Source organism: Ictalurus punctatus, chromosome 9 (assembly GCF_001660625.3).
Source record: "Ictalurus punctatus breed USDA103 chromosome 9, Coco_2.0, whole genome shotgun sequence".
In the NCBI taxonomy this organism is placed as follows: domain Eukaryota; kingdom Metazoa; phylum Chordata; class Actinopteri; order Siluriformes; family Ictaluridae; genus Ictalurus; species Ictalurus punctatus.
In genome coordinates, this window is record NC_030424.2 from 4,822,268 (window position 1) to 4,848,927 (window position 26,660).

A 26,660-nucleotide genomic window follows, 5' to 3' on the forward strand; every position below is an offset into this window, starting at 1 on the left:
GGCAAAACAATTGTGCACTCCTGACCATCACACCCATATGGTTCTTCCCTAAACTTTTGCCACACAGTTTAAAGCACACAGTTGTATAAGATGCCTTTGTTTGCTGTAGCATTACAATTTCACATCACTGGAATTAAGGGGCCCAAACATGTTCCAGTATGACGGTGCCCCTGTGAACAAAGAGGAATCCATGGTATGCCAAAGTTGGAGTGGAAGAAGTTGAGTAGCCTGCACAGAGCCCTGACCTCAACATCACTGAACACCGACTGCATCCACGGTCTCCTTGCTCAACATCTTGGGGCTGAATGGGCAAATCCAGTGGAAAGCCTTCCAAGAAGAGTGGAAGATATAACAGCAAAGTGAAGATTAAATCTGGAAAGGGATATTCAGAAATTGCATATGGGTGTGATGGTCAAGTGTCCACATACTTTTCACCAGGGTTACCTGTCTTTTTGGACTTGCTCTTAACCCAAGAGCCATTGAGCAAGAAGGTTTCCACTTTGTGCAAATTAATTTTTGCAAATATTACGTTGCTGTCACATTGTGACTTTGTTGGAAAGTCTTAATATGGTGTGCACATGCACTAGAGTGTATCCAGGTGTTAAACAACACCCCCCATCCAGCAGTTATCCAGTGTTCACAGTAATATCTGGGTGTTAGCTAGCTTCTTAGGTACCAAATAGTTTGAGTTAGTAGGCAAGGTAAATGGGCAACAAGCTTCCAAAGTAGAAAATGGTATGCATATGTAGGACTTCATTGAGTACTCTTAAATTAATTTGATAATGGTTAATTGCATGCAGAACTGGACGTAATGATCAAACAGGATTCTAAAATAACTAACAGGATTGCAGACTTTTTATTTGTCACCATTATTTCCAGTCCTGGATCAGGCCAAAGTTAAGAGAACAAGGAAATTACAGTTAACTAGAACTAACAAGATATCAGTCTTGCTTTAAAACACTTGAGTTCCTTCATGATATATATTTAAAAAAATGAACAAAATCTCAAAATAATCATTTAATCTAAAATTATATTCACTTTGAATTGAACTCCTTGTCTAGTCCGCATACAAACAAACAGAATTTATTACTGCTGCAGTCTCATGAGCCAGGATGTCATCCCTGGCCCAAAGGACAGCAAACTCTCACCTGAGCATAAACAATAAATAGATTCTAGCAGCTATAGAGAACACACCAGAGGAACTGCAGGGTTTATAGCCTCATTTGTCCAGGTTGAAGCACACGCTGGATGACATTAACAAGACTTCTCTGGCAGTTACAGCCAGACCCCTGCATCTTTCTGTAGTACTTAATTAACAGCTGTGGCCTTTAATCACACCACATTACTCAGAACACAATAAACATATTTTATTGGTGTTTGTGGGTACCTATTCTTTCATAAATCTTCTGTTTGTGTGTAGTCATGCCAGTAGCGTTGCTGTCTGGTTTGGCATACAAAATGCAGAAAAAATAAATAATAGTGTCCTGTCAAAAGAGATTATGAATGTGGACAATTTTGATCTTGCCTCTTTCACTACTAGGGGTGCAAGAAGTTAATTATGCTTATTGACAGTCTGTACAGCACATCTAAATGTTATTGAATGTGGGTTGACAGTATGATGGAATATGTGACTAGTGTTTCCCGACCTCAGCCATTTAAAAGTACATTAAAACCTTTCTCAAGGCCCATTTACTATATAGAGTTAAAAACTGTCAAACAAACAAAAAAAAGTATTGTTGGCATGTAATGGTTCAAGCTTTTATTTAAGATACAGGCCGACAAATCCAAATCGAGAGGCAAAAACGTAGTCAAAAAGCAGGCACAAGTTCAGGCGATCTACAAGCAGGCATAAGCAGGACAGAGACGAGAAACCAAGAAACGAGGACAAGAACAGGATACTGGGAAACGAGGACAAAGATCAAAGTCTTGGTATGGCTCTGGTGGCAAAACACAGAAACGCACAATACTTCGCCCAGAACAAAGACATACAGGGTTTAAATATCAATGAAATCAAAGGTAAAACAAACAGCTGTGAAAAATGAGGACACATGAGGGAGACAACTAATAACAAGACAGGGCGGAGACAAAACATAAACCATAATAAAAGTAAACAAATTTCGACCCAGCTAACCCAGTTACGTTGTGAAGAAGTAACCGGACCACTGCGATGTACCAAATAACGTTCCAGCCATGTAACCTTGCGATTCCCATATTTGTCATGGTAACCTTATAGTTTATAATACGTTGCTGGAACGTAGCGAGTACCTCCAAACGACTGCAACGTCCATCTATCCATCCATCCATGTTCTATACCGCTTAATCCTTTTCAGGGTCACGGGGAACCTGGGGTACACCCTGGACAGGGTGTCAATCCATCGCAGGGCACAATCACATACACATTCACACACCCATTCATACACTACGGACGCTTTGGACATGCCAATCAGCCTACCATGCATGTCTTTAGACTGGGGAGCAAAACCAGGGTACCTGGAGGAAACCCCTGCAGCACGGGGAGAACATGCAAACTCCACACACACAGGGCCCGACTGCAACATTCCATAAATTAATAAGACTTGTTGATTTTGGTGACTATAATCGTGTCGCTCGCTTAAAAAAACGTCCGAATTACACCGTATATACATCTTTAACATATTGAAGTCTAACACGTGCACAAGCTTGCATGATTGTCATGGATCGAGTGCAAGTGGCAGTCATAATGTAAAATTAACACTCAACTAGCGTTGAAGTTCAGAAAATGTGATAATAGTTTAGTTTATCGAGTTAAGTGGCCAATTTAAAACTAAAAGGGAGGTAAAAACCTATCTCAGATTTGACCTCAGGCCACCTAACAAGTCTCTCCTTTGTGTGTAAATTAACAAAGCATAGCATTTAATTACGAAATTTAAGTTTGAAAGTCATAAAAATACAACACATTCCACACCCAGAGAGACATTAAACATTACATGAGCAAAATTTATGAATAAAGATAGATTTATAGTGCTTACCTTTTCCTCAGTGTCCGTCTGTCCATTGGAAAAAAAGAAATAAAATTCACATAACTTACGTCATTTAGTACTACTGCATCCACTTACAGTTTTCTTACTCCCAAAGCTCTCTTTTTGAATTCACTCTCTGGGCATGCTCACAGTACTGAATAGAAGCCAAATGTAGTTCAGTTAGAATGTTTCCCAGTCTAATGCATAAAAACATTAGATCTTATTAGTTTGTTGTTTCTCCTGCTGGGAAATTTGGTAATTAGCTCTTAATATTTGCAGTATTTGATTGCCACCGTGATCTTGTAAATCTTGGCTGAATGCTCAGAGCTGCATATGAATCATCCTGGCCTTGTTTCCTCCTGTGTTCAAAAACAACTCCGGCTGGACTAATATTATGGTTGTTTATCATTCTTAATGTTTCAAGTAAGGTGCCAAGAAATCTTGCATCAAAATGAATTATGGACCAAAGTAAAAATGCAAATAGGATGCAGTGCATGTACAGTAGTTGTTCTTCTGTGAAGTAAAATGAAATACCTAATCAGAACTCATAGCAAATAGGATATCAGTGTTTAATGCTGCTAAATTAATTACTCTGCTAAAGAAAATGAATACAGTACATTTAATGAAAATCCTACCTATGCTTTCTGAAAAAGATCAGGTTTTGTAAGGAGCCAGTTTAATAAACGCAGCAGTAAAACAATCAGTTTGCTAAACATGTTTGAAACCTTACTAGCCAACTGTGCGTTCCTAACACAATACATTTCACGCTTGTTGGAGAGATACGTGCAGTGCTGATATGGGCATAATCCTAATCAATTCAACTTGTAATCAGTTACAGGCTGTCAAAATGTCTGTGAAGCACCTGTGCCATCACATCATCATCAAACCAGAGTGGTGTAGATTACAGTAAGCAAAGTTTTGTGTTATGTTGCTGTTTCAATGACCTGATGAAAATATGGGAAAATTAGCCAACAGACCAGAACTCACTAAATTAATCAGCAATAATTCAAGTATGGATATAAAAGTGAAGAGTAAACAGTTTAAATGCTCCAATATTTAGTGATAAGAATAGAGACACCAAGGTGAATGACACTGATGATCAACAGTGATTACACATTTCCTGATGATGTCCTTTGTTCTGTCTCTATCCTCTTTGTCCTCTGTCTGTCTACAGACATGGGGCTCTGCTGAGGATAAATAACATGGTAACCATGCTTACTTGTAATTGAATTTAGGCTGGATTCACAAACTGAAAAACCTTTATAGACCCTCCAGCAAAGACTGAAGCTCCTGGGTTGATGTGTGCTGCTGCTGTCATACTCCATCTCTTTTTCCACCTAACCCCCCCCCCCCCCCCCCCCCCCAAAAAAAAAAAAAAAAAAAAGGCTAATACAGGAAATATACTGTCATATACTGACATGGAGAAAAACAAGATAATAGAATGGGCTACAGTATTTTTCGTCTTATCCTTTGTGGGACTCACAAAGATTTGCTCAAAAAGTAACATAACAAGGCATACTTTTCTTACTGTAGGAGATAAATAACAGCACTAGACTGCACAAAAAAAAAGTTAGGGAGGGGATGATTATATTCTGTATTTATGTCTAAGTTCACGCAGGTCATCTTCCTTTGGCATCCAGAGGTGGGAAGTGTGGAATTATAATGTATAACATCATTGCTGTATTTAAGTAAGAGTTTCATGTAGTTGTACTTGCCTTTTTGTTCTTTCATTTAAGACCTGAATTTTATTCACTATGTATCCTAAAAAAAAAAGAAAAAAAAAAAGGTTATTCTATAGCCTACTTCATATGCACTATTGGCTCATACTGTGTGATTGATTGATTGATTCATTCATGGTAATACTGTAGCCTAATTCTCAGAAGCTTTATCTATAGGTCTATCAACTCAGGTATCAATTTTGTTAACATCATTCAGCACTCTATAAGATAGTTTAGGATGTGGATGAGCCAGGAAGACTACTACTTTGTATTATTATAGTGGGGTGAAGCCTGAGGTTTGGGGAAGAGAAGTAATCTCTGAGGGTTACCATTATTTTCTCACGATCTCTGAACATTTTCACTATTTTACTTTTACTGTTTCATTTTTGTTTATAATTTCGATTCTTATTTGATTTTACAATATGTCTATTACTCTTGTGACTGGTTGTAAAGTGACCTTGAATCTTGTCTCTGGTTTCATGTCAATCTATCTTGGACTGTTCCTGATTTTGCCTATCACTGCTCCAGTGCCACAAACTCTGCATTGCCAGTAGACACAGAAACTAATTAGGAAATACGACTTCACAAATAGGGAGCCACAAAGGAAACATTTGTCCCAATCTGCTTGAAAAAAACCCAACAACACTGCTGTTTATCAATTGTCTCTCATTATAGGTTCATCTTTGTCCCTGACTGCAGAGATAATCAGTCTGTCTAAATGTAATTGTCCGTGTAGCCACCAGTGCTTTTCAAGATTGCACAGATAGAGTTTAGCCGAGTGTGCATGTTGCTTAGAGACATCTGTGCTGTGTTCAAGGCTTCAGTGTCTCTATGTGTCTCCACCATACCCCAATCCTGATCTGTTCATAGTTAGTTTGGAGCAATAGAAATAGGATGGCTGAAGAGGAATGAAAGTTATTCTGAGTTACTACTGTTACTATTTTGTATGTTTGAAACATGCACAGAGTCTTGGTCTGTTAGGGCTATTACAGCTGATTTTAGGTGAATTTATTATTTTATTGGGGAGAAAATTATTCCCTGAGATAGACAATATCTCCAGTTTAGATTTTCTTCATGCTGAAAACCTTTTAGTGGACTTTAAAGGGATGATACTGTTAATTAATTAATCAATCAATTATGTATTTAATTTTGGCATCAGATGGTATTTCATTGGGTTTTTGTTACTATCTTTTGTTCCTATATAAAATTTCTATGTGTCCATTCCTTCCAAAAAAGTCCTTAGACAATATGGAGGACACCACTACTGTATATTTTTCTTCCCTTACATTTATTGCATTTTTATGCACTATGAGTAGTTGTATTTGACTCTATGGGTAGTTGTATTTGACATGCAATATCTGTACATACTTAGATTTGTATTTTTAAACAAAAAAAATTATTTACCAATTAAATCACTCTGCACAAACCAGGATTAGCCTCTGGGCTTTTAGTTTAAGAATTTTTTTTTTTTTTTTTTTTTTTTTTTTTTTGTAATGCTGCACACAGCTGCTCTGGATGAGAGTCTTTGCCAAATGATTACATGCAAATGTAAATTATTCTAAGACCTTTGGAGACACTGTCCTAAATGAATTAAGTCATGTTTTCTGGTAAAATGCACACAAAAAGTAATTCATTCAGGATACATTTATTCATTAATTTATTTTCAACAATTGCTTCCAGGGTTGCTGTGCATCCAGGCCTTATCCCTGTGAACAGTGGGCACAAGTTGGCCAAATTCAGTCTATTGCAGGACTTTGCAAACACAATGGGCAATTTAGCACAGCCAATCCACCTATCTGCATGTTTTTGGACAATGGGTGGAAACCAAAGAACCCAGAGGAAACCCATGTGAACATGCTGAGACCATGCAAAGCTCCACACAAACAATAAAGTGAGCATAGTATTGAACTAAGGACCCTGGAGCTGTTAAAATTGGTTAATATTTGCTTCAATTCCAATGCTTGTGGAGAGAAAACAAGTAGAACCTTGTGTAGCTGTGGATCAATATAAAGGTATTGGAAATATATGGATGTTTATGGATGTTGTTTAACCAAACTCAGTCTGTGGGCTACATTTAGAATGACCTAATTTAATTAAAAAAATAAATAAATAAATAAAAAAAACAGGCTGAACGCAGAAGCTGCTTTCACAATTGTATTTTTTTCCTCAACCACCTCCATGCATTTTACATGCAGCCTCACAGGGTGAGTGGAATGTGACCAGTTTTAAAAAGTGCTGCTGCCTGTATTTTTTGTCACAGCGGAGCAATTACAAAAGTTACAAAAGTTAAACTTTTCAGAAAAGCACCAAATGATGTCAGGTTCTTTTTTTAAAATTCATTTTTCAATATCTCTTGACTAATCAGGTCAAAGCTAAGAAAAATCAGCATGGAGGACACTGCCAGTTTAAAAAAAGGCAAATAATCTGATGTCACGCACTGGTCCCTACATACAGTCTAAACCCAGTCACATGAAACCTGTCTAACTGTACAAGTTTTCCTTTTGATGTTCTTTTTCCCAAAGCTCAGGAAAGCTGCCTTCCTGTCACCATAGACTAAATCTAAAACCAGATATTTTTTGTTAGGTGTTCAAAACATGGATTTTTGTATTTCTTTAACCATTCCGTGCTGGTTTGAATCACCAGCCACAGAGAAGCTCCAAAGCATCAATGTCAAAGTGTGCAAGGCATGTAACTGCTCAATTAAATTCAATTCAGTTTTATCTGTATAGCCTAGTACTTGTAACAATGTCAAAAAGCAGCTTTACAGAAATAAACTAATAATGAATTTTTATTGGTCACATATACAGTAGAGCACAGTGAAATTGTTTTCTTCACATATCCCAGCCTGTCAGGAAGCTGGGGTCAGAGCACAGGGTCAGCCATGGTACAGCACCCCTGGAGCAAAGAGGGTTAAGGGCCTTGCTCAAGGGCCCAACAATGGCAGCTTGGCAGTGCTGGAGCTTGAACCCCCAACCTTCTGATCAGTCACCCAGAGCCTTAACCGCTAAGCCACCACTGCAAGCAATATGTACCCAATAACCATTGACTAGTACTACGGTACCCTGTCCAGGGTGTACCCCGCCTTGTGCCTGACGCTCCCTGGGATAGGCTCCAGGTTCCCTGTGACCCTTAAAAGGAGTAAGCAGTAGAAGATGGATGGATGGATGGATGGTACTACGGTACCCCCAGACCAATGGTGCGGTTGGTCTGGGGGTGCAGGGGCTGGTTTGAAACAGACAGTGAACCAAAGTCAGGAACAAGAAGGTTGGCATTTTTAAGACAACCTGCCCGTCTTTATTATTAATATTCAGGTCTGGAGTCCTGCATCAAGTTCGCATTTCCAAAGTTGTAATGAAATAGGTGCCACTCGGTTTAGATCAGTTAGCATTTTCATTCACTGATCATGGAAAACGGGGCAGAGAGGCGTGGGCTGACACTTGACATAAGCAAATTGCCAATAAATTAGGCTCCCTGCCGAGGGCGTGAGAGGAGAATGAGACACTGAATCCTGGAGAGAAATTCGGGATCCGGGATTGGAGAAGGCGGACCGCTGATGCGCTTGTGTTTGCTCCTTTATTCCAAGGCTGATGTTCAGCGGTTTAAATGTGTGTGGGTTTTTTTTTTTTTTTTGGTTGGTTATGTATCTATTTAGTTAGTTATTTATTATTTTTTAGATGGAACTCCGTGTTTCTCGAATCTGCCGCGTTTTACAGTGGGATTTAGACATCGTGATCAGGATTAAAACCTGAAGGCAGGCGTCAGTGCGAATCAGCCCTGTGGACGACAGAACCAAGCAGCAGTCTGTGGTAGGAGCTTTATCTCTTCGGAATGGCGGTTAACCCTTGTGTGATGAAATTATGAATATCTGTTCTGCTTAATTTCCACTCGTGCTAAATGATGTGAAATGTACAGTTGCTGAGGCACCACTGTACACAGCTGGAGAAAGCTTGACCACGGGGGTTTAAAAAAACAACAACAACAACAAAAAACAACTTTTAACATAGTAACAAAATATGCTCATATACCCTGGGTCATTTGCATAATAAGTGTCCAGCTAAACCATTGTGATATTTTCTAAAACATAAACTTACTGTTACATTGTACAAAACAAAAACAATAAAATGCAGTCATTCTGATTTGATCAGTTTTGTTTGTTTGTTTGTGCCCAACAGCTGGGTGGTGTAAATATGGCTTGATGTGGATTGTTTTCCTATATTGTTTGCCTCATCCATTGTGTATTATTCCTTACTTATTCCAGTTCAGTTCTGGTTTCAGGTTACTGTCTGTGTGGAGTTTCTTTGTCCTGTGTGGGTTTCTGTTGGGTTCTCCGGTTTCCTCTCACCTCCAATGAAATGCGACTTAGTGGATAAATTGCTACAAGTTGTGAAAGAGTGTGTAAACCTTGTGCACGGTGCACTGAAATGAACTGGTCTAACACCCAGGGTGTATTTCTAGGATGGACACCAGATACACCATGACCCTGACCAGGATAAAGTGATTACTGATTATGAGTGAGTATGTCTTTAAGTGTGTTATTCCTCTTATAACATAGCTATAAATGACATCATGCATGCACTTATAGTTACATGTAATGTTGTGGAACATCCAGGAGACAAGTTAGTTCCTGTTATCACTTACATTATAGCAGCCATAAACAGCCGTTCCCTCATCAGCCTTTCTTTTCTCCCTCTCTTGAAGTTAATAAGGCAAATACACCCACAGCTTGTTGCCAAGAAACCAAAAAGTACACACTTATCATGAGGTCTTTCTCATAGCTGAAAACATACAAGCACACATTAAAGTGTGTTGACACCTGAATCTCACTCACTCCAACAGTTTATACACTGTATAGATCATGCCATAGCTTATAAAATGATGGAGGACAAAACAAGTGTAGTGTAAATTCTTGCAGCAGCTGCTGCATCTTTCCAAAGATGGAAAGCCATCCTCTTTTATAACGGTGTAATGCATAGGAAAATTGAAAAGTGTATTTACAGTACCCTCCGATACTATTGGAATGGCAAGGCCAATTCATTTATTTGACACTATACAAACATTTGGGCTTGAGATCAAATGATGGCTATGAGAAGAGATGAGATTTCAGCTTTTTATTTCCTGGTATTTACACCTAGATGTGTTAAACAACATTAAAACCTTTTGTAAAAGACCACCCAATTTTTATGTGAGCAAAAGTATATGAACAGATAAGCCTTGAAGTAAATTAAAGTAATCAACACCTAATATTTGGTTGCATATTCCTTGCTTGCAATAACTGCATCAAGCTTGTGACTTATTGACATCACCAAAGTGTTTCAAACCTGAGTTGATTTTCTGTGTTTCTTCCTTCAGTCTACTCTTCAGGAGGTGAAATGCATGCTCAATTGGGTTAAGGTCTGGTGATTGACTTAGCCAGTCTAAAACCTTCCACTTTTCCATCCTGATGAAGTCTTTTGTTGTCTTGGTAGTGTGTTTTGGGTCATTACTTACTGCATGATAAAGTTCTTCCCAATTAATTTGGATGCATTTCTCTGTAAACTGGCAGACAAAAAATTCCTGTAAACTTCTGAATTCATTCTGCTGCTACCATCATGAGTTACATCATCAATAAAGATTAGTGAGCCTGTTCCAGAAGCAGCCATGCAAGCCCAAGCCATGACACTTCCTCCACCATCTTGATTCATGAGTTTATGTTTTGGATCATGAGCAGATCCTTTCTTTCACAATACTTTGGCCTTTCCATCACTTTAGTGGAGGTTAATCTTGGTTCCAGGACTTTTGTGGTTCATCTCTGTATTTCTTTGCGAATTCCAATCTGGCTTTCTGGTACTTACTGCTGATGAGTGGATTATATCTTGTGATATGGCCTCTATATTTCTGCTCTATTCTTCAAAAGGTGAATTGTTATACCTTAACCCCTGCCCTGTGAAGGTTGCTGGTGATGTCACTGACTGTTGTTTTTGGGATTTTCTTCACAGTTCTCACAATGTTTCCGTCATCAGCTGTTGTTGTTTTACTTAGCCGACCCATTCAGTGTCTGTTGCTCAGAATACCAGTCATATTGATCATTTGATCTCAAACCCAAATGTCTACAGTCTACAGCAAAAACAAATGAATTGGCCTTGCTGTTCAATTACAAAAAAAGGTCTACAGTGGCTCCCAAGTGGTGAAAATATTGACCCTATCATCAGGAGATTGCAAATTTGAATGCCCAAACTGTGAAAGCCATCTGTGGCCAGGAGTCAACAGAACAAACATGGCTCTGCTCTCTGGGTGGGAAGGATGGCTTTCTCCCACTCCTCCTAGTAATCACAGCAATATTAGCCAGTTGTGAGTGTCTGGGAGCTCATGTATGTGGAAGTGGGTAGAGCTTTCCTCTGAGTCGGTTACATAGTATGATCAGCAGTTCAAAAAAGATTGGGATGAAGTGTGTGTAAGCCTTCACCCGCCCTGATTGATATTTGTGAGAGCTGGCTTGTAGGTGGGAATTGGCAGGTAAACAAACTGGGGAGAAAAATGTGAGCAAATGGGAAAAAATAGTCTATAGTGTTTTGTCATTTTGTCAATATACTGGGGGCAAAATGAGGGTCGCAAAATTTCAGAAGTAAGCTATGCTTATTTAATACTTAAATATATCCTTATATGCATAAACATATCTATTTAAACTGTAAGTAATACAGTAAGGCCAACATTAATGAAATCACATTAACTGTAATGTTAGCTGCATAGATTGGTTCGAAAATCACATTTTGTTTTTGAAAATTTTCATGGCCTGTACCCATTCATTTTTAGAAATGTTAGAAATGTTTAACTTGCTCACACCAGATATGAAAATGTGTCTGGAAATGTAAGAGAAGGCAAGGAAGATCTGGATGATCATTACGCCACTCTGTTTTGGAGTTGCATGGATCCACATTGTCAATACGGCAGATTTTATCCACATACCATTCTTGGAATCTCTCTGAATTCTGTGATGCAATTCCTTCTCTTTTGATTCACTTTTAAGCATGACAAGTCTGAAGAATCAAAATTAAACAGCAATCTCTTTCAGCTCTTGCAGCATGTGAACGTCATTGTGGACTGCAAGAACTAACTTTTCCAAAATTCTGGAACGAGCCCATAATTGATAATGCAGTATGACATGACATCAGTTCTGAAGTCTAATTGCCATTATGTTACCAAGAATTCTTATTTATTGAATTAATTCATTCATTCATCTTCAGTAACCAGGGTCCAGAACCTATTACGCCAAATAATGAATGGCAGGCAACACATACTCACGTACACCTATGGGCAGTTCAGCATCCACACAGACAGTAAACCAATGCTCAGGCTCAAACTAGGACTAATAATAGACAAATGATTCATCCATTTATTATTCATCTTAGATTATGTGGAACATCTCTCATACAAGAACGAGCACTGTAATGTATACCTGTGATTTGAATTGCAGTCGATGCTGCTGTCAGAGCTACAACAGCTTCTGACCAATCAGATTTGAGAATTTAACCACGCTATGGTATAAATAACTGCAACTAAGTACTGTCAGCTGGTGAAGACTATGAAGCAGGGCATTTGACTCATTATGTTGGTGCAGCTATAAAGGATGCACAATAAACTTTTCAGTGTTTTAATTAACTCTCCGTGTGATCTAGAGTGCTTATGTGATAAAAGCAAATAAACATTGGAAGGTTTAATTGAAGACTGAGTGCAGATGGAGAACTTGTATGTTCTTATTTCTTTAAAAAGTGTGAGATTACTTTCATTATCAAATTAAATATAAGATGTTGTTATTTGGGTAGCATGGTGGTGTAGTGGGTAGCATTGCCGCCTCACAGCTCCAGGGTCCATGATTCTATCCTCAGTTCGGGTTACTGCCTGTGTGGAGTTTCAAATGTTCTCGCTATGTCTGTGTGGGTTTCCTCCAGGTTCACCTCCCACCTCCCTAGATCATGCAAGTAGGTGTATTAGCTATGCTAAATTGCCCCAAGGTGTGTCTGTGTGAGTGTTCATGTTGCCCTGCGATGGACTAGAATTTTTCCTCCTTGTGCCCAAGGTTTTTGGGATAGACTCCTGTTCCATCCCAACCCTGACCAGAAAAAAGCGTTTACTGAAGATGAATGAATAAATGATTTGTTATTAAAGAGAAGTAAGGCCAACCAAAACAAAGGACATGCTTTCCTAAAAAGCAATCTGAAGCACCATTAGCTGAAATGTTACACTATACATGGAGCAACAAGCAGTGTAAAACCTTTTACTTGGCTTAATATAAATACTTTTTTTAAAAATTGTTTACCATATAGTTTAAGCTCTTAACCTTCTCAAGCTCTGTCATTTGATGCCACACATGAGAAAAGGGAGAAAAGAAGTCTCTATTTAAAATGCCAGATCAGAAGTTCTAAATTAACCTCTTTAAAAATATAGGCCTAATAAATGAATAGCTGCATGGCTCCATGCTGACATGATCAGATAGTGTGCTTCATATAAACCTACCAGGGCTATTATTTTGTTATCCCCCCCCCATTTTTGTTCCAATTTAGTCTCATGCCAATTCCCACCCACCAGCCAGTTCTATAATACCATAACTGCCAACCACGGAGAGTGAAGACTAACACGTGGTTCTTTGAATAGGTGAAGCCAGCCAATCGCATCTTTTTGAACTGCTGCACATGGTGCGTCATAGGGCAGCATAACACACTCAGAAGAAAGCTCTATCTGTCCTCTTCTGCATACAATACATGAGCTCACAGACAGCCATGAGTTTCACCATGACTGACAGGGAAGAAACGCTGATGCCATCCCTCTCACCCAGAGAGCAGCGCCAACTTTACTCCCTTGGCTCCCAGCAACATCAAACTTATGATCACTTGTTAATACACCTTGATAATCCTTGATAATAGGTGAATGATTTTATTAGAAGCAACATAGCAAAGGAAACATAACATGGTTTAATGGATACACAAATTAGCCCAAAAGTTAAAACCAACAATGGTCACATTTCAAAGATGGGTGCGAAAGCAATCGCAGATTCCAAAGATTTAATAAACAAACAGACAAAAAAACAAAGACACAATAACACGAGGCAAAATACTGTGACAACACTAAACATCGCCATGTGGACAAAAGCATGGAAAGACAATTACGTGAGACAAAGAAGCAGTCCAAAGAGTGGTTATATATATGAGTGCTCGTTAAACAAATACGTGATGCAGGTGCAGGTGGTCATGTGACAGTAATATGGTGCAGTGGCTGCTGGGAAATGTCCAGAGTTCCGTCCTTGATATATGACAATAACAATGTTTGTGGTTTTCTTATCTTAGAGATAATTTTCTGACAAAATTTCACAATCTCTCCATGAAATCAGGTTAAAGAGTATAGACTATCAGACTATAAAAACACCAATGCTCTGTAATTTGCATACTTAAAAATATATTATTTGTTTGAGAAGCTTGACATTCATTTATGCTCAAATTATATAAAATATGTTCTCACAGAGTTCAAGTAATTACTGGTAATATCTGGCAATTCTCCAGAAAATAATTAATCTATAAAATGAAGCAGTTGTTGACACCCAAGCTCAATCAGCTTGATAACCAGTACACAAGGCTTAACAGTGTTAAAAGTGCTCCTAAAATAGATTAACACTCTGTGTCTGTTCCAAATGCTCACAAATTCAGTTCATCAGCACCAGCAGTGCATCCTCCGGCCCTGTTTCTTTTATCTTTCTTACACACAAACAGTAAAGAGTCAAGAAGACAATATATTGAAAAACAAATGATTAGTTCTAGTTTTTTCATTTGAACTGTTTTAAAGGGCAACAGGGAACAACCATTTATCTCCTTTAGTCTGCTGTTTTTGGACACTTCCTCAATCCATGACCTTTTCCACAGGTCATGGGCCATACCAGTTAATTCTTAGGCTATCCAATAATAATAATCATAGACTTTGTTCTAGTCTAAATTTCTCTTTATGTTGCTCCATAGTTTAATTCTTACTTAACTTTCCCCTGCATATTTTTTTTTACTTCATCATCAAAAATTATGTGTATTCACCTAAAAGTTTTCTTCAATGCTGATCTTATATGTTTGTCCATCTACCAGTGTGACTCATAACAGCTAGACCAAATTTTTTTCATACTATGCAACAAAACAATACTTCATTTCTGTTCTCTGTGCTGCTCTCTGTGTATCCATCAATAGCTGAAGTTTCCATTGAGTCTAAATGAGCCCGGATCACTTTGAGGGCACACTGCTTTTTCACCATATCAGAGTAATGACCTTCATATTGTGGTCACTCACCCGTACCAGATATAATGTACTGTACCTTACTAAAGCTTTTTATGTTGGTTTTTCCTTTAATTTATCACCCCTGCTCCAAAAACCTCTGATGTCTACTCCGGTATATGTTAGATTTGATTTTTTGGAATTGGGGTTGTATATAAGTAAAGTGACATTCCACTTTCTCAAAGCCAGTTTTCATTGCAAGGGTCGAGTCTGTCATTAGGCTGTCCATCTCATGCCTACCAACCAACTGGGATTGGACCTTTGAAGTTGAAGTTAATAAAACAAAGCAAAAAATGAAGCTTGTCATGTTACTGATCAACCACAAAGTTTGCAGTTCTCTGCTCTATGGACTTTACATCTGACTGTTAAAATTGGCTGACTTTCAACTCGACTTGACATAATCAAAGAAGAATTGCAACTCGACTTTGACTTTGACATTAATGACATGCGATTCACTTAGGCTCAAGCGCTTTCACTTGGAAAGACTTGATGCATTCTTAAAGCCAAAGATGGAAAATTATACATTTAAGTGTGCAGTTTATCAACTATTCTTATTTTCCCCAACAAACAATTCATTTTCAGCAAATCAACCTCAATCATCAATTTCCAAGGTCAAGGTTCAGCCAGGCAGACATCCAATCAACTTGCACTAAACAACGACAAAATTGAAAGACTGTTCATTCACTGGTAACAGAGGCACTTTGCGGTAACCTTGCTCCAAAAGATAGTGGCCTTCGCCTACAAAGATTTTGTTTGCAGCAAGAGTTGCAACATGTAGTTCAAGAATATCAGATGCAGAAGAATTCGTGGCATTAGATGTTCCACAAAGTTAATCCTAAGGCAAAACCAAATGGAACTGAGATGGATGAGTATCCTTGGTGAAAATATATCTACACCTTTTATGTGTCTCTCAAATACCCATTCACAGTGTCCTCCACTAATATTGGCACCCTTGGTAAATATGAACAAAGAAGGCTGTGAAAATTTGTTTTTAATATTTAACCTTTTGATCTTTTGTTTAAAAAAAATTCACAAAAATGCTCAGCTCTCTTGGATATCAAAGAATTGCAAACACAACTGAAGATAAGAAGCACTTAACATTCTGATACCATCCACTCTCTTAACAAACCATTTTAAATAGACATACTGGCCCAGGTAGCATTCATAATTCAACACTTCATAAGACATGTTCAAGTATTGTTTAGGAAGTATATGATGCACAATGAAACGCTTTGTATTATAATGGGAGGCTAATATTTGGGGTAAAGAACTAATCCCTGAGGGCTTTGAAGCCTAAAATGGGACACACTCTTGCCTCACAGACTTAGAGGGCACACATGAACAAAGGCTGCACATTAATAAGCCTGTGTGTCCTTGTTTATGTCCTGTGACAATATAGTAATTTGGATGCACAATTTAATATAACAATGAGATACAAATTTGAGGTCATGAAATTGTAGTGTGTGTACAATTTCATGCTCTTATTGTGCTATTTTAACTTTGAATTAATAAATTGTGCCCCTGTTTTGGTTAATTTGCTCTTTGAAGAAAATACCCCCATGTTTTAATGAATTAGCTGACCAAACAGTCATTTGCTATGGTTACAACTCTCAATAAGCAGGTGAAGCTAATAAATTAAGAATTAATGTGCCGCACAGTACATGAAGTGAAATAAAGTCCCAGTACATCCCTTTTTGGCATGTAAATGCATTAAAAAGACACAAATAATTATTAAAAAATGGTTAACTATTCAAATATTTTAATATTAAAATAGGCCTATTTGTAATTTTGATCTAATGTGCTACCCATGCAGCTTGCAACCTGATTGCATTTGTTTAGTAAGCCAGTATATGTTTGAGTATTTGACTCCCTCTTATTATTAGGCCATGTTATGTCTTCTGGCTCCATTCAGGCCAGTTTGCACCAGAGGCATCTCTGAAGTAGTTCCGTACTTGTTACTGGCAGAAGAAAGAGCAACCGCACACTTCCATTTTAATCTGTTTTTGGTGTCACCTGAACAATGAATCACCAGCCACTGATCACACGGATGAATGAAAACCATTTTATGCATTGTTTTTACTGATACGGAAGGATTGGTCCCACTGTAATTACACTTCCCTAAAAATGTGACATGAGATGGTGGGAAAGTGAACAACTGGTATGTTTGTGTCCCCATTTTGGAGTAAAAATGAGCATCAACAATTTTCTATGCAATTACAGGTTGCACAATCATGACACTTTCAAAATACAGGTCACGGTCTATAGAAAGTGTGATTTTTGTGACTTTAATGGATTTCTATTGAGTTTATACTTCATGCATGTGAACGAGTGTAACAAGTACGAAACCCAGGCTTGAGTTTGACATACATGTAATGCAGCTGGTCTGTGGTGTGAAGAAAAGTAACAAACAAACAAACAAATAAATAAAGTGTCCATCAGTGAATTGGCCTGCAAAATGTGTTGCACCTTTTTTTTAGCAGCATTATTATGATAAATTTGATTGACCAGTACTGCCGTGTGTGTTGGCACGAGATACTAACTGCTTCCTCTTTATCAGAAAGCACAAACCTTGACAGGTTACTGAGTCAAACAACAAAATTACCTAGGCTTTAAAAGAGGAATTTGTTCTCCAGCCAGAAACTAACATGTCAGTTTTTCCATTGTAACAACAGCAGCTTTAGCACTAAAGCACCCATTATAGATGATATGTAGCCTATTTCCTCTGTAACAGAAATCATATCTAATACTGGGGTGGGCCAGAAACATCAATTGTCTGTATCTATTTTAAAAAAATTACTACATGGTGCAATACCCTGACTATATTAATATAATGAATTAGATGAAGGGAATAAAGACAGCAGCCTCTCACTGCACGTCTGTACAAGTTAATGCGCCCTTTGTGTGCATTGATTTTGCCTGATGAGCTCATTCGGTACTGCTTCAGTCCACATATTACCCCATGTGATTTGCCATTTTAATTAAGCTCTTGATTTAAAACTGCAACTCAACATCCTTTTCCACTGAGGGTTGTAAAGGATAGCGGAAAGTTTTGTGTGTGTGTGTGTGTGTGTGTGTGTGTGTGTGTGTGTGTGTGTGTGTGTGTGTGTGTGTGTGTGTGTGTGTGTGTGTGTGTGTGTGTTACACAGAAGCAAATAAATGGCAAGAATATATCTGTAGATGCCTGCATCATGAATAGAAGCCTTCTACATTTATGTATGAACACCTATTTTCTATGTCCTTTTTCAATACAGGAACCACATTTCCAGTAGAGGAACTACAAAAAAAATTTAAATTTTTTTAAAAAAAAATCAACAGATTATTAAAAAATAATCCAGTTTGCTATATGTTTCAAAAATACACTAGTTCAGTAGTCTTTAAGGATAAAGAGACTATGTGAAACTGCAGAATTACTATGCATTTTGTATTGCTTCCTGCTCTACTTCAGCTGTTTGCACAGCAAATATAACCACCGCAATGCTCTCTCACTTTCTCATACCTCTCAGAAGTGTGCAAGTCCCCCACTGCTTAGGGCTCATCATCCCTTATTATTGCCTTCTTAATATAAATGGTTGCTATGGAAGCCAGTAGCTCTGGAATATTAGGTAGAGATATTTCTGAATACAAACTGTATACAGCGATGCCTTAATTCTTTCACTGCTGATACTCAGTCATAACCTACTTATGTGAGGCTGGCGTATCTTTAGTCTAGCCTTTGGAAGCATGTGAATGGGACAATTAGGTGGATACACTTAGAGTTTCAATACAACACTGATATGAAAGGAATAAAAAGCTTAAGGGGAAGGTTCCATAGGATCAGTGGTGGTGTTGTCTTAGGGAGTTTTTTATTGCCAATTTTGCCTCTGGCTTGCACATTAGGGATCTAAATATAAATGTACATCCAGGTTTCTCTAAGGCTGCTTTGTGACCATGTGTATTGATAAAAGCACTATATAAATAAACTTGAATTAAATTGAATTGGTGCAATGGGTAGCATTGCTACCTCACAGCTCCAGGATTCCTGGTTCATTCCTGGACTTGGATTATTGTCCGTGTGGGTTCCTTCAGGTTTACCAGATTGCCTACAACTGTTTTAATCTTAATAAGTAGACAATTTTATAAGCAATGGAAAAGATTTTCCACAAAAAATTGTTTCTTTTTATTTAAGATTAAGAAAAAAAAAATTCAATAAATAAAAATGAAAATAATTCTGAAAATGGGTATGTTGCTGAACCAGATGAAACCACACTGTACCAGTGACCCATGTTGTTTTGATGAACAAGTGCATTACACGGATTACAAGATAAGATTTCTCCACATCATTTTTTTTTTACCTGACTGACTTCCTTTTCTCTGTTTTGACAGAATTCATGAACTAGCGAATCCAAAAGACAAGGCTTCAAATCCAGGCCATACAACGACCAGCACCCACCAAAGGTCACAGCTTCGATCAATTCCAGAGTGGCTGAACCAGAATGAATTTAAGCTTGTAAGGATCTCATATAAATATAATTTGCTCTAACTCTGTCTACATGGAGCCAGGGCCGACCAGCTATGCCATGGAGTTAATGTGGTCCAGCTGACATAGATGAGTGGATCTGTGTATATCAGGTGAGGGTTTGCCTCAGCCAAAGAAGATATGTGTGCAAACATTTCATTACACAATCTTAGAGGCACTGACTTATATGAAATACACAGCCATTGAGGCTGTTAAAGCTTGGAAAATACTGAGCACACACACACCAGACTCCATGATATTCCTAGATATTCCCAGTTTTCATTACAAGCATTGCACAAAGACATCAGCATCAGTGGATTGCTAGAACTTTGCTAAATATGAAATAGGCATTTAATATATTATGTTTTTATTTATTTTTTAACCAGGAGTAATATTCCTGTTATGTTTTATTTTTTTGTGAGGTGGGAGCAATAGAATCCTCACTATGGTTTTGCCTCCCCCTGACAAGCAGCACGTGTGTCTAACTACCATCGTCATCATGACCAGCATGGCTGTCATGGATGCTTACCTGGTGGAGCAGAACCAGGGTCCACGTAAGATTGGAGTTTGCATTATTGTATTGGTAGGGGACATCTGCTTTCTCATAGTTTTGCGCTATGTTGCTGTTTGGGTAGGGGCTGAGGTGAGAACTGCAAAGCGCGGCTATGCCATGATCCTCTGGTTCCTTTATATCTTTGTTCTAGAGATAAAACTTTACTTTGTTTTTCAAAACTACAAGGCCGAGCGCCAGACTGTAGAGACTGTCACTCGGAAAGCTTTGACTTTGCTGCTTTCAGTTTGTGTTCCAGGGCTGTATTTTGTCCTGGTGGCCTTAGATAGTATGGAATACGTGAGAACTTTTCGGAAGAAAGAAGACATGCGAGGTCGATTGTTCTGGGTGGCACTGGACTTGCTGGACGTGCTGGACATCCAGGCCAACTTGTGGGAACCGCAGCGAACAGGACTGCCCATCTGGGCAGAGGGACTAATGTTCTTCTACTGTTACATACTTCTGCTGATTCTGCCATGTGTGTCTCTCAGCGAGATCAGTATGCAGGTTGAGCACATGTTCCCAAAGAAGATGATGCTTTACCCTGTTCTCAGCCTTGTCGTCATTAATATTGTTACGATTCTCATCCGTGGGGTCAACATGGTGCTTTTCCAAGATAGCCGCGTCTCCACCATCTTTATCGGCAAGAACATAGTGGCCATAGCCACCAAGGCCTGCACATTCCTGGAGTATCATCGGCAGGTTAAGGAGTTCCCGCCACAAGACCCTGTAACTATCGCTATGGAGATACAGCAGAACTCAGGGCCACACAATCAAAAGCTGCCAAATCCTACTACTAGCTTCCCAGAAGAGCCAGCACCCCCCCATGAGATCATTGACACGTGACTGAAGCTGACACAGACTTAAAATCTTAGAGCCAATTCTCACTGTAAGCATTTTGGAGTGTTTTTGAAGTTGTCTATCTTAAGCTTCAAACCACACCTGTCTGTCCTGTACAGTAACTATAATTATAAGCAAACTATATTTAAAATCCCAAACAATGTACTTGCAGGGCAAAGTATGTGGTAATGGGATACATTAAACCAACATAAGACACTAGAATAGAATAAACACAAATGTATGTTGTTTATTCACTTTTCCATTTTCTTATGTCATTGATTAAATTGCAGTTTAATTTCAGCTTGCTCAACTTCAACTGTTCCCAGATTCACGTGCCATCAACATTTTTGTATGTATGGTTGTTAAATTTATTCATAAAACCAAAGTGTGCTGTTGATCTATTCCTACTGGTAGAACCGACCAAGCTGTGTCTGTGTGGGTTGCTCAGAAGGTTCCTTACACTACACACACTTCTTGTTTATCTTTCATGTCCAGTTTTAATTCTAGGTTAGACTGATTGTGTTTGGTCCTTGAGGAATATTAAATACTGGTTATTGAGGCCGGTGAAGTAGTTCCTCTCTCCTCACCCTGTTTGACTAGACAGCTTCGAGTATGATGCAGAACTTCCTGTTTAAAATTTTTTATTTCACTGCTTTAACTCAAAGCATGCCCCAAGCAAATTAATGATTTGAGGCCATTCACTACCAAAATGAAATGTATTAGGGATAATTAATCATATGAATCTTTTAATCAGACTGAAGCAGCATTAGTACTGTAACTGTAAAGGGGACAGAATGATTCTAATGACATAAATAGAAGAATTGTTTCATTTGAAAGAGCAAATATTTGGCATGCCAATTACACATGCATCCATAACTAGTGTGTTAATTAGGGGATGCTTGTCAGGGCACAAAAAAGTCTTGAAGTCTGAATAAGTTCCTTACAATGTGAATTGTGCCACAGGAAAGATAAAATTGCCATTTAAAGAATTCTCTAGATTTGATGCCTTTTGGTTGCCTTAGTATGCTTCATTACAGAACCTCTATAGTACTGTACTGTACCTTCACATAAAAAAAACAACCTTCAAGTGATTCATATGGATTGCCAATTTACAGAAAATGATCAATAGTTTACATGATGTGTGATAAATGCAGGTGGAATATTGTTGCCACATGTCAATGCATTATACTTGATAAACTACAGGATGTCCTAAAAGTTTCCATACACAGAGGATTACGTTTGCCAGCACCACGTCAGTTGTGCCTTCGTCAGCGGATATTCATGGAGGTTTACTTCTCGGTTGGTCCGTAATACTTCTTTTGGAATTTGTTAAGTTTGGCAACAGTGTCCAATATGTGATATGCTTACCATGTTTCCTGTTAAGTCTGTCGCAATCTTGCAACAGCTTCCCGATCCAGCCATGAGAATGACTTTGTATTTGTATTTCCAAACAGAGTCTAAGTTGATTAAGATTTAGTTCACACAGTAGCGTGAATCTGAATTGCTTCTTAAATTTGAGTCATAGACCAAAACAAAGAAAGATGATAAGCTATAATGAAGTAACACTTCATGTGAATTCAGACTGGACTGGTCATATAGCGGCACGTGTCCAGAAATACAAATTTTGTTGGATTCAAAAACATATAAAAATGTAGGACTTTTTGCAGTTCAAATTTCAGAAAATAATTGCAGAAAATTATGTATTGAGCTGGCTGTCTAATAACATAGTTCATGTTTGTATATATGTGTGTGAGGTGTGAGATGATGATGATGGTGATGTTGATTATTATTATTATTTCAATTGCTTCTCAATTAAAAAAAATAACTTTTAAGAACATAAAAACATTGTTCAGAATATACTGCAACTGCAACTCCTATTTCATTCTACATTCCATACATTCCAACATTTTTAGCCTTTCAAACTGGAAGGCAGTGTGTAGAGCTGACCAAGAGATAAAATACACTTTTACTCCCTCTTCTTTCTCAGTCTACCAGCAGTGTCCCTCTTTCCACTTTCTGTATTTTCTAAAAAGTACTATTTTACTAAGTACTACTGTTTTAATATACTTTCTCAACTAAAAATGATATCTGGAGTAAGCAGTCCCAATAATCCGTTGCTATCACAAAATATTTAGTGGTATGCAATTGGAGTTATATTTAATTGAGCTGACATTATAACCTAAAATTATGAAACATTATATACCACAAAATCAGTAAGAAAAATGGTTTGATAAACCTCAGTTTGGGTAAGAGCTTAATAGCTTTTGCTGGTGTTTTTATGTATATATATATATATAGGATACATATTATAATATTCTATTGGATTTGATTAAAAATGCTCTTTAAAAAAAAAGTCTTAATTAAAAATGAAAAGACTCACTTCTGGTATTTTTAAGGAGGAAATTAGAATACACTTTTATTGTAGACATATATTTTTGGTGGTCCTGATGGTCAAATGACAAACAGATATTTCAAATAATGCTATGTGTTACATTTTTTTGTGGTTAAAATAAAATACGATTCTATGGAATTCCAATCAAATAAATGAGCAACTGTTTTTGCAATTTCATTTATAACTGAAATCTAACAGCAATAAACAAACAGCCTACTACATAACAGCCTACTTCATAATATACGTATAGGTGCTTTTCATTAGACTAAATACTGACTGGCTTCTTTACATTGATGAACAGACATTTTACAGTGAACAAGCATACTTCCTGCTTTGTGACCTATTTAACATTTTTTTTTTTAGTAATGATATAATTTTTCCTTTAGAAACAAGCCATCTATTTTCAGTTAACTACCAGCAGTTTCTGCATGTACGAGTTTAACCATTTTTGTCTCTCCATGGCTGTGAGAAGCTTACTCTTCTCTCTGAATGCTGCATCATCTGCCACCACAATGTTTCGCTTTTCTTGGTTGCCCACCCGCTGCTGCCAGTCTCCTGGCCATCCCTTCATCAGTTTCTCCTCCATCTGTGATTGGCTAAGGGGGATCCACTCTTCCACAGGCAGCTGCTCCGTTCTGGGGTCTGCACCACCGAAGTCTGGGCTGGACAACATTTGGACACTCCAGTCACGGAGTGAGATGGAAGGGTAGAGGACCTTCCATTGCTCCTGTATAGAATCCTGGCCATCTGAAGGGGATATTCTGTGGTATAAAAAAAAAAAAAAAAAAAAAAGTTTATGCTTTTATATTTCTTGTTTTGGTCTTATGGGCATAAGCTATAGTCGAAAAGTCTAAGAATATACCTCTGGAAGGGTTGGGGGAAAGCAGAAGTATTCAGGCTCATATGCATCAGGACAATGAGTAAAAGCGCAGGGCGTGGAGTTAGAGCTAGAGACATCATCTGCAGGACATGTAAAAGAAAATCTGCAGATATTAGTGCTGCCTAGAATTCCTCGTTTCAGAAATGACACTTATCAGTCAAGATATGAAAATTTAAAAAACAAATGTACTATATTCTGTTGTATCAGAAGATAATCCAGTGATCACCTACACAGATGTTCCTGCATATATATATATATATATATATATATATATATATATATATATATATATATATATATATATATAATGCTACAAAAGACCTTTACAACACCCCTAATTCTGTATTCCTGCTTGAGATAATCTCTCATCTTGATCAGCTGGATGAGCTCCTGTTTAGGACTGGAATTATGTAGGAAGGTATATCTCCAGGAATAGAGGTGGTTAATCCAAGTTGGGGTTTTTTTTTGTTGTTGTTTATTTTTTGTAGAATTTTGTCAACTATGTTAATATTTAAATGTCTCTTACAAACCCAAATTTTATTAACATATAAATAGATGCATAGTTGCCTTGGTATATTATAAACACAAACAATTAAGTTAAATTACCTTTGATTTCAAATCTAGATAAGTACTTATTGCAATGTGATTGAGAACCAATCATATCACAGAATTACATCAGTCATGAGTCAAATAGTTCTTCTTTCATTGGGGAATAAAATGACTTTTGCCTTTCATAAAATTTCTGACCTTTTTTAGTCCACATTTAAAAACATTTATATCTGATGCATACAGAGATATCTTTCTCACCTTCTGTTGTAGGTTGTTAGAGACTCTCTGCTGCGCCGTCGTCAGATGGTTGTCTTGAAGTGGAAAACAATGCTTTGTTTGATGGCGTCCAAATAGGTGTACAGTTCTTAAAAGTAATACATGAGTAGGCACACGTTTCCCCCCAACTGCCTTTGCGTTGCCTTCTTCTTTTCGAAAAATTGTTCAGGTGATAACTACAGAAAATATTATTTTTATTGAATCAGCAAAGCTAGGGGTTTGAGAGCTAGTTTAACCTGAGGTGTGGGTGCAGGAAAAGCTGTAGCATGCTTTTGCCACAAGTGCTGGAATAAATGTGCCAAAGATGACCTGTACAGGCTTATATATATAGCCGTACTATGTCAGAAAGTGTATAGAGATGAACAAACGATGAAAAGACGTGTCACCCGCCCCTAAATGTCCTTTTCAGCCACAGACTTAAAATAGAGAGGAATATCAGAGGAAAGATGGAACCCGTTTTACCGTCATTGTGCTTAATGATGGACATCGGCTGATCGTCCATCTTGCTGAAACATCCATCTAGATGGATCTTCTTGCTGGTGCTATGTGGACACCTTTGCCCGTTGACCTTTGATTGGTCATAATGTAAGATTATATGTGATGGAATAGGAAATGTGTAACAAGCGTCCAGAATCCAATTTTTGTTTGTCTTTGTTGTCTTCAGGCAGCCTACGCACATATTTGGATTCTAGGCCATGAGTGATGCTAGTCTCATTAAATTTGATAGGCCCGTTATGGCACTGACAGAAATATGAAGATAATAATGGCTCAAATGTACAGACAATTAATGGGTGAATTTAATATAAAAGGCTCAGAAAAACTGAAACAAAAATGTATCAGCTTATTGTTTTAACTTAAATCTGCACAAATTCATTTTTTTGATGATAAAACTTCTCTCTTTAGTAGGACCTGATGCTGCTGTTGCTAATGCCGCGTGTTAAAATGTTGCTGATTAAATGTCAGCGTTAGGAGCAGAAGTCTAACCGAAGACACGGTCATTGTTCTTTTGTTAAAAGCAGCACATTGTTCCTTAAGACTAACACACTCGTTCAGGTAGGGTCCTGAGAGTCCTCGTTAGTGTGGGTTAACTTCATTCAGCCCTCATTTAAAATAATGGGCAGCGATGAAGTGCATAAGAATCAGACAAGCGGAACCTAACACTCATTATTGAGCGAGGCAGCAGTGACATGCTCCAGTCTCAAGATGAAGCAATGGACAGAACAAGGGAAGAAAAGGGGCTGTGACACAGATGAGGCTATGACACATATGGCCACCGGTTGCAAAAAGGATTTGTGCTCGAGAGCAGGCCTTTGCTGTGATCTATCAGGATGTTTAATGCCGTAATAGTGATACTCATATACAGCCATTAGTCATACACATTTCTATGCACGCAACGACTGTTACTTCTATTTTTGTCCATCCATCCGCTTTTCTCACGGTGCGGTCATTTCTCAATTTCTGACCATGAATCCTCATATTGTCATGATTACCATGAACATTTTTAGTATTATTCTTTGACTTTTTTCAGAACGTTTTCAATTTGTTTTAAGGTTGCAACTTCCCTGTTAGATTAATGCTTGGCGTTACTGTTATAGGAAGGTTATAATTTCAGTCCAACAATCAGTTTGGTGTCTTTTTCCCCCAATTAGATATACTAATTTGAACTTCTTAGACCATAGAC

General features: G+C 37.9%; 2 protein-coding genes across 3 annotated transcripts; one reads left to right on the forward strand and one right to left on the reverse strand.

Annotated features, from left to right (window-relative positions):
- The first annotated feature begins 8,188 nt into the window (after positions 1–8,188).
- On the forward strand, positions 8,189–23,140 carry tmem121aa (transmembrane protein 121Aa). 2 transcript variants are annotated; one of them, XM_017476707.3, is made up of 4 exons: positions 8,189–8,322; positions 8,392–8,523; positions 9,173–9,228; positions 19,360–23,140. In XM_017476707.3, the coding sequence occupies exon 4, from the start codon at positions 19,938–19,940 to the stop codon at positions 20,886–20,888; it is 951 nt and encodes a 316-aa protein (XP_017332196.1). In that variant the 5' UTR covers positions 8,189–8,322; positions 8,392–8,523; positions 9,173–9,228; positions 19,360–19,937; the 3' UTR covers positions 20,889–23,140. The 2 variants fall into 2 exon arrangements, with proteins under 2 accessions (XP_017332196.1, XP_017332193.1); XM_017476704.3 differs by lacking the exon at positions 8,189–8,322 and having other exon boundaries at positions 8,330–8,523; positions 19,360–19,605; positions 19,915–23,140.
- A 25-nt stretch (positions 23,141–23,165) lies between these two features.
- pth2 (parathyroid hormone 2) lies at positions 23,166–24,238 on the reverse strand. The gene is made up of 2 exons (XM_017476709.3): positions 24,137–24,238; positions 23,166–24,035 (listed from the first exon to the last, which is right to left on the reverse strand). Exons 1-2 carry the CDS (start codon positions 24,232–24,234, stop codon positions 23,678–23,680), a joined length of 456 nt encoding a protein of 151 aa, XP_017332198.1. The 5' UTR covers positions 24,235–24,238; the 3' UTR covers positions 23,166–23,677.
- Positions 24,239–26,660: the final 2,422 nt, after the last annotated feature.